We start from the raw sequence: 9,607 nt of genomic DNA, 5'->3' as shown, positions 1-9,607 counted from the left end.
TGGTCAAATTGATAAACAGCCACAAGCTATGCCAGATAAATAGGAACGATCAGGAACGGGTCCCCAACTAGGGTTCTAAACACCCCTACCGGAAGTGCACATTTTGATCATGGCGGCAAATAAGGTTGTCAACATAATATAAATGCAATCTTCTCTTTTGTTAAAGTTATAAGAATTTGTCACTCATTGAAATAATGCTAAATATTCTTATCAACCAACATAAAACATGAAAAACAAATATTGCAATAACCATGCATAGTTTACAACTTATAAATTCAAGTTTATTTTGGAAAAGTAAACACACAGTCACACTCACAGGTACTTTTTATTTATCCATGGGATGGTCGACTATTCATATGCTTGAGCTTCTATAACATATAGATAGTTGACATTCACATGGATTGAAAAAGTTTCGATGAGTAAGCAAGTAAAATTTATGAGTCGGTATCAGTTCAAATCAGGCACGTTATCGCTAAATCCCGGCTGACCTGGCCGCTTGAACTTTTGACGATCTTTTGCATTGTGGTGTCAGATATTTTGTTTTATGACGTCAAAATTTTACGGGAACCTGTGTCAGGTGTGTGGAAATGCCATGCCTGAACAGTAAATTTTAACAAACAGAAAAGTAATTATTTTTGTCTAGGTTGCCCGTGGACAAAGGGAAAATAATACAACACAAAGTTGAAATCCAACAAACAAAAAAAAGTAATTGCAAAACGTGTTTAGTTTAGGTACATGTTAAAGAAACAAATGATCAGTGAGTACTGTAAAATCATCCATGTTCATGATGATAAATATTACATAATACTGGAAATAGATCAATTACGAAAATAATGTATATCACTCTTTTCAATTTTAAGAATATTTATTAACTGAAATAAAAACTGTTCACTTACCTATTTTTAAATATTTATAAAACTTTGAGTATAGTTTTAATCAATTTATTCACTAATTGCGACAAATTCTGTATATATTCCTGATCCTATGGCATTTAAAAAAAAACGGATGTGGGTACGCGTAGCCCATGAATGTCAATTTTACTATACATACCTGCATGTGGGTACGCGCAGACACTGCTATTTAAAATAAAAAATACACTGCCTACTTTCAGTTTTAACTCAGATCAGTTGAGTTAAGCTGTACAGCTTACATTACCATAGTATGCTAACGGGTTTTAAAATTTATTTTGTTTAAATTTTAACAATAAAAATTATAGTTTGTGTTGTAGGAAGCCATTGCTATAGTTTTAGATGTTGGACCCTCCATGAATAATGCCCCACCCGGAGAGGAGACATTTTTACAGACCGCTATTGATGCCATCACAAGGATTCTGCAGAGAAAGGTATACTGAAGATTTATAAAAACACAAAGCATATTCAAATAGAAAATTACATATTGAAGAATATTTTGTAGTGAGCAAAAGCAAGATCAGAGCACATGTATACTGGGTATTCATTTAGTATTGCGCAACCAGGATACCTATTTTTTGGATAAGGGATGATACAATTTTCATGGATATTTAATTTTATGGTTTTGCCAAAGTCTGCATACATTCCTATTGCAAATTTGTACTTTATTAAACATTTAAATGTGTGGTTAATTTATATATGGAGCTTAATTTGGTATACGGCCTTTGGTTTCTTTTTGTATCCTTTTTTAGCTCACCTGGCCCAAAGGGCCAAGTGAGCTTTTCTCATCACTTGGCGTCCGGCGTCTGGCGTCCATCGTCCGTCGTCGTCCGGCGTTAGCTTTTACAAAAATCTTCTCCTCTGAAACTACTGGGCCAAATCAAACCAAACTTGGCCACAATCATCATTGGGGTATCTAGTTTAAAAAATGTGTGGCGTGACCCGGTCATCCAACCAAGATGGCCGCCACGGCTAAAAATAGAACATAGGGGTAAAATGCAGTTTTTGGCTTATAACTCAAAAATCAAAGCATTTAGAGGAAATCTGACATGGGGTATAAATGTTTATCAGGTCAAGATCTATCTGCCCTGAAATTTTCAGATGAATCGGTTAACCTGTTGTTGGGTTGCTGCCCCTGAATTGGTAATTTTGAGGAAATTTTGCTGTTTTTGGTTATTATCTTGAATATTATTATAGATAGAGATAAACTGTAAACAGTAATAATGTTCAGCAAAGTTAGATTTACAAATAAGTCAAATGACCGAAATGGTCAGTTGACCCCTTTAGGAGTTATTGCCCTTTATTTTTAACCATTATTCATAAATCTAAGTAATCTTTTACAAAAATCTTCTCCTCTGAAACTACTGAGCCAAATTATTCTAAACTTGGCCACAATCATCTTTTGGGTATCTAGTTTAAAAAATGTGTGGCGTGACCCGGTCAACCAACCAAGATGGCCACCACGGCTAAAAATAGAACATAGGGGTAAAATGCAGTTTTTGGCTTATAACTCAAAAACCAAAGCATTTTGAGGAAATTTGACATGGGATAAAAATGTTTATCAGGTCAATATCTATCTGCCCTGAAATTTTCAGATGAATTGGACAATCGGTTGTTGGCTTGCTGCCCTCCAATTGGTAATTTTTAAAGAAATTTTGCCAATTAGTACAATTTATTCAGAATTTTCCATATTTTCTTCATTGATACAGGATACCATAATCGTTGTATCTTGATGTTTAAGCCAAAAAAATGTATTTATATTTGGTTTTGATATTCCAGTTATATACAATTTATTCCAAATCATTGGCAATGTAACATTCTTTAAATCCAGTAAAGAAAAAAACTTTTAACTTGGAATTAAAATCTTTAAAATAGGCACAATGTGATACTTGTGACCTGTACACCATCTACATGGTTTCCACATTTTAAGGTAAGGTTTGCGTACACAGGGAGATAACTCGAATTCAAATAATTGAAAAAAGGAGGGACCCGCCATTTTGAGCTGCTTTGATTAACCAATGTTCGATAACTACAATATTATCGAAAATAAAACAACACCTACCTCAAAATCGTCATTTTGATGTAATTCTATCAAAATTTGAATCGTGCGAGTAACGTTATGACCGTCGTTTTGATAGTTTTCATTTATATGACATCACGTTTAGCCATAATGTCTTTGTGCAAAAACAATTCACGAAGTTTCGCCGAATTTTACTTTATTTCATAAATGCACATTTTTATGCCCCCGCCGTAGAAAGGGGGCATTAAGTAACATTCTTGTCTGTTTGTACGTTGATCCGAATGTACGTATCATAGTGACGTCCGTTTTTACAAAATTGGTTTCCATACTCTAACTTTAGTCTTCCTCAACCAACTGATATAAAACTTATGCACAATGCTTTTTGCCACAAAACCACAGAATAGATTTGAATTTTGATGTCGTCACTTTTACAGTTCTAGATTTATGAATGGTCGGACAGAGGATACCTTTCTCCATTCTCCCGTCCCCTTTCTCTTGTCTCTCGCCATAAAACTTTAAAAAAAAACTTATGTATGGGAAGCTGGTTTCAATAGAAATCGGTCTAATATCGGTGTTTTATGGCTTGTCCCCGTCTTGTTCTTTCACAAGGTAGAAGTTTTGTATATTCTGCGTCAAGAACCCCGGTAGCCTTTTCACTGACTGATAAGCTTTATTTTTATTGAAATTGTAAGTCTGATGCACGCCGTTTCCGATGTTTTTTTACAGTATAAATATAAATTATAGAAACGAAGGCTTGAATGAAAAACGGCACATGTTTGTGATACTTTTAGTCAATTTAGTTTAAAAATTTAGAGAATGCGCCTTGTGTTTTACTTCTAGATGATTCATATATATATAATCTCCGATATTTTTATTGCATAATTTTTACGAATGATAGAATGTTGAACTTTTCCGCAAATATGCACACAACCCACAGATTTACATCATTCGAAATGTATTTTATTTTTATCAATCACTTTTACAACTGACGGAGTGTTCTAATAGTATTATTTTATGGATGCATTAAGACACAACTATTGTATTGTGTCGTCCTAAACATGCCTGAAGTATTTGCCACTGGACATTTTACAACCTCTAATAAAAAAAACTTCTATGCATATCAGTCAACTTTGAATCAATTTATCTAAAAACCAAGATGGTTATATGTGTCTCTACACATGCACGGACTTACTATAACATCCAGTAAATTGTTAGGTTTTTAGTCTTTTTCCGTATATTAGAGATCATAATAAAGTAGTGACGACGCTCTGAGTTATTTTATGAGGTCGTTTTCTGAATTTTTCGTACTGTTCTCCAACTTTAGTTTGCTCTTACCAAATGTTATAAAATTTATACCGAATGCTTTATAATGTTTCGTGATTATGTAAGAGGGGGCATCATCAGTGTACCATGGACACATTATCCATTTATTCCAAGCTTCCATCATTTATTTTTTCTTTTTGTAATGCATAATAATAGGAATAACATAAATGTGGTTGAAGAGTAGCCACAATCAATTTTGATTTGACAGTCGCAAATTTCCGTTTTACTGTCTCCCTTAAAACTGCATTCGCGAACATCAAATCGCCAAATGACGATGGGGATTCCTCAACTAAAGCCCCGTTACTCCTGCGAACTTCAATGAAAAGATTTTAATTTATTGAAATGTGGACGATTTTCATATTACAGGTCTATATAACTGCATGTTTTATTTAAGTATCAACAATACATATACGGCTGGTCATTTGTATTCCGAGGCCATCGTCTGTTTCGTCTTTCATCATGTATAGGAGCATGTAGATTGTTTGTTTGGTCAAAGACCCCAAATCTAAACATCATGTGTAGTTATTGGACAAATCATACCAGTAATTTATCTTTCTCCTGCAAGGCTTTCCCCTGCTTCGTTATAAATAGTTGATCATATTAGAATAACATTTGTTGATGGCAATTTGAATGCTTTTCTAAGATTTAAAATATTACAGTTTGAATATAAGAAAAAAAGATGTGGTATGATTGCCAATGACACATTAACAACTATAGGTAACCGTACGGCCTTCAACAATGAGCAAAGCCCGTACCGCATAGTCAACTATAAAAGGCCCCGATAAGACAATGTAAAACAATTGCAAACGAGAAAACTAACGGAAGCACAGAAAGCATAGAAGTGTTTCCTTCAAAATCAGAGTCTTGTACATGTATTAATACACAAGTATGACGAAAGTTAAACACCTTCCCTTCCGACTGATAGTTGTGGGCATAAAAGTTAAAAGACCACATCAAAAGTTTAATGTAGCTTAAAACAAAACTAAATTCACATAGTTAGTTCACTGACCCTTCCCCTCCCCCTCATAACTTAATTTGGGAAAATTGATTAACCGATATGGATTTATGTAAAATCGATGTCAAATTAACAAAACTTGCAGCAACTTTTACCCCACACCCCCAAACTATTTGAAATAAGTTTTTTATTCTACATTGATCTTTTGATGTCATCCCTAAGTTAATCACTGTTTTCTCTCATTGATTATGTTACAAGACAAAATGATTCTTTATACAAAGATGCTATTAAAGATGACTTTGTTCTTTGCAGATCATAAAAAAAATTGTTTTTGTGTTTTACCGAAATGACCAGATATACACATATAACGGCCATTTCCGTAAAAACGAGTTCGGGGACATACCAATTTTATTAGCTCATTTTAATGCAAATAGATAATTCCTTACGTTGATAGTTTTTTACAAAAACGGTGGACCCGGAAAAGGGTTATTTTTGACTTTTTGTTGCCATGGCAATGGGATTTTTTGAACCCAAAAATACAAAAATCTTGTTTTTACGAATTTTTAATGATATTTTTAATTAAAATTTATTATAAATGAACGGATCACAATTATTTATGCATGTTTTATTTAGTTTTATTTTTTAATAGTCACTCGCATACATTATTATTTCAGAAGAATTCAAATACAATTTTCCCTAAAAATCGTAAAATATCGGAATTTTGAGCTTTTCACCTGAAAAAACGGGACGGGCGATGTTCGATTTTTTTTCATTAAATGATTGGGTAATCCTCCCTGAACAAACTGATGTATTATATTGATATAATATCACTAAGAAAAAAATCCAGGTTTCATGCAAACCTTACCTTAACCTACTTTAGTGGGCTAAAATCAATAAAGTACTTCCTTTCAAGTCATGCATGGTAAAAGTTTACTTCTCCTTTGACAAGTTTATTGCGTTTCTGATAAGTGTTTGCAGAACATGAATAAAAAATATTAATTAAAAACTGTGACAAAGATTCCAACTTTGTACATTCTAAGTGTAACGGTATATTAACATGTATTTGTTATTAAATTATATTTATTCACCTAAAAATTATCCAGTAATATTTACTGCTGAAGCAAAATCAATCCAACGAACATCGGCACCATGATAAGAGACGTAATTTCGATTGATTTTTCCAAGGAATCTTCACATCATTATCGGGAAACGAAGTGTGTTCCAACGTGTGTCAAATATGAAATCGATTTTGTCAAGTCATTGGGCTTTTATTTTCACACAGGATCGTATGTAACATTATGCACATAGGAAAAATAACAGACCACCGGCGCAATCTCTTTGACAATTGTATTTTCCTCTTTTAAACAAGACGAAACAAGTCTACAGATTATATTTGCTAACATCCCGTTGGAAACAAAAACAATGTTTAGACCTAGTATTTCGTACATCCGGCCGTTATGGCGTTATCACATGTTAGTCACATGTTTCACGTATGACCGGAAATGGTTAGAACTTAAGGACAAAAACAATTTTAATAAATAACTGGACTTCTGTTTCGTGTGAAATGTAACGCATACTAACGACAACGTAATTTTCTTACTTAATTATTACAAAGATCAAAACAAGAATGTAAATCATCTCTGATTTACCTGTTTGATTGTCTCGCGAGAGTTCATATTTGCATATTGTTTTTAAGAATTCTATTACAACAAAGCAGATTACATCATCTAAAAATTGCGTTAAGAAATCGGACACAAAAGTCACGCCACTGTTCTTACATCTGCTACATAAATACTTATAGTTCTCGGCATTTTCTTCTCACTATTCTTATTGGTCGATGTTCTTTGTTATTTGAAAGCAATAGTTACGAATTTGCAGGTGATGATTATCTATAAATCAGTCAGCGTTATGCTCTTCGGAAGCAAAAAGTAAGGCAAGAAACGACACAAAAATACGGTTGTAGAATCTTTGAAATTCGTATATTTTAATTTTTTTTCTAGGGAAGAGTAGCATACACTTGTATGTTGATAAAAATAATGGCATCTTTAGATGTAGTTGCAACTTTTCTTACAGTAATTCACATTTTATCACTTTTCTATAGTAATAGGAAACGGAGCCCAATAGCAAATTATGGTCCATATACATGTACAAACAAAATCAACAGAAAGTGTTATCTCATGAATAATAATAAATAATAAGTTAGTGATATTTTATATTTTCTAAAATGAGTCATATTTGATTTTGAATATTTTAGATGTTTTCCGAGTCTAAGGATGAGGTAGCATTGATATTATTTGGGACTCCAGATACAGATAATCCATTGGCTGACGGAGAATGTTATGAGAATATAACCATTGCCCAGCCGATGGATGTGGCCAGCTTTGAATTGTTGGAGACTGTACAGAATAACATACAGTCTACAGATGTCTCGGCTGACTGTATCCTTGTTCAGATCATGTGCTAAATGCTTTGGGTTTTGTTATTTAGGGATTGTGTGCTATGAATTGAAGCATTTCATTTCTTCTCAATTTTTCATTAGATTTGAAAAGTTGAATCTGTCATCATTATTTTAACACATCACTTGAAAAGAATAACCAGTCCTTCCTTGCTGGAATTTTATGGTTATTTGGATGAAATATACAACTTTGAAATAGTTGTTAAAATATTACTTCTTTTAGGTAAGGCCATAATTAAAAATATTTTGGTTTTCCCAAACTCTACCCAAAGGTTGAGACAGTAAGTAGGTAGGTAGGCATTTTCTTTCTTTAAAAAAAAAAAGAGAAATTGAAGTATCAGATGTTTATTAGTCTTTGTATCTATCTGAATAAAAAAAACTTCTTCAAATCAGGACAATAAAAGAATTGGATGAGGCAGCTTTTTTCTGGGTAGGTAGGGTTTGGGCAAACAAACCTATTATTTTTTATGGCCTAATTTTAAAACAGGCATGCAATTTTTCTTCTATTATACAAAATGTGGACTATTTGAGTTATCTCCATTTACTAATCTTAAATTTTCTTCAAATCATTGGTAAAAAATATCTATAGCTGAGCAACATACCACTTTTTTTATGTTCAATTTTAACTTTGTTTTTAAATTAATTGCTTTTAAAAATTTAGTGCTCTTGGTTTTCTTTCTTTAAAAATTCTATGAAATATACTATTTTGATAAAATTTTGTCAATTTTTATTTCATCAATTTTTGGTCGTCAGCATACATGATGAAATGTATGAGAGAAGAATGTTGAGCACTGAAGTTAGTCTTAAACTTTTTCTACATTTTTTATCCTTTTTACCCAACAAACATCATTTCATAAATGAATTAAACTCTTCCTTAACTTGCTTTAGTTGTGGATGCCTTAATTGTGGCATTGGACCATCTTGTCAGTTCAACACAGTAAGTAATTAAAAAAAGATAAACTTTATGCAGCCACATCCGTATAAATTTGTACAGGTTCTATTGGACTGCATGCTGTGTAGTAGAACATTTTGCATATTAAATACAGATTTCAACAGTTCTGGGCCAGTATGCTTGTGAGTAAACTTGAAGAAAGTTATCAAGACACAGAATTCAGGTCTATTAGTTTTACTGAATTTCAAAAGTCCACAAATAACACAAAAAATAAGAAAACAGCAAAGAAAAAAAGATTGCATGAATCTCTTTTATGCCTTATCAAATTTGTCAACACAACCTGAAGATTCATGAGTATCTATAACATGTATATTACACAATTTTAAAAGTAAAGAACGGCCATTGGACTGGTTTTTATACGACCGCAAAATTTGAAAAATTTTTCGTCGTATATTGCTATCACGTTGGCGTCGTCGTCGTCGTCGTCCAAATACTTTTAGTTTTCGCACTCTAACTTTAGTAAAAGTGAATAGAAATCTATGAAATTTTAACACAAGGTTTATGACCACAAAAGAAAGGTTGGGATTGATTTTGGGAGTTTTGGTTTCAACAGTTTAGGAATTAGGGGCAAAAAAAAGGCCCAAATAAGCATTATTCTTGGTTTTCGCACAATAACTTTAGTTTAAGTTAATAGAAATCAATGAAATTTAAACACAATGTTTATGACCACAAAAGGAAGGTTGGTATTGTTTTTGGCAGTTTAGGTCCCAACAGTTTAGGAATTAGGGGCCAAAAAGGGACCCAAATAAGCATTTTTCTTGGTTTCGCACCATAACGTTAGTATAAGTAAATAGAAATCTATGAAATTTAAACACAAGGTTTATGACCATAAGAGGAAGGTTGGTATTGATTTTGGGAGTTTGGTCCCAACAGTTTAGGAATAAGGGGCCCAAAGGGTCCAAAATTAAACTTTGTTTGATTTCATCAAAATTGAATAATTGGGGTTCTTTGATATGCCGAATCAAACTGTGTATGTAAATTCTTAACTTTTGGT

The 9,607-nt window shown here is 32.8% G+C and overlaps 1 protein-coding gene across 1 annotated transcript in view; it reads left to right on the top strand.

The window, feature by feature from the left end:
* Positions 1–14: 14 nt before the first annotated feature.
* LOC134701017 (X-ray repair cross-complementing protein 5-like) overlaps positions 15–9,607 on the top strand; it is a 76,331-nt gene continuing 66,738 nt past the window's right edge. The window contains exons 1-4 of the mRNA XM_063562164.1: positions 15–124; positions 1,229–1,342; positions 7,461–7,644; positions 8,550–8,598. Of these exons, the coding sequence (XP_063418234.1) occupies positions 110–124; positions 1,229–1,342; positions 7,461–7,644; positions 8,550–8,598 (362 nt within the window). The 5' untranslated portion in view covers positions 15–109. The remainder of the gene's footprint in view (positions 125–1,228; positions 1,343–7,460; positions 7,645–8,549; positions 8,599–9,607) is intronic.

Source organism: Mytilus trossulus, unplaced genomic scaffold, assembly GCF_036588685.1.
Source record: "Mytilus trossulus isolate FHL-02 unplaced genomic scaffold, PNRI_Mtr1.1.1.hap1 h1tg000210l__unscaffolded, whole genome shotgun sequence".
In the NCBI taxonomy this organism is placed as follows: domain Eukaryota; kingdom Metazoa; phylum Mollusca; class Bivalvia; order Mytilida; family Mytilidae; genus Mytilus; species Mytilus trossulus.
The sequence above is the reverse complement of the archived record's forward strand: the minus strand, read 5'-3'. Positions and strand labels throughout refer to the sequence as shown.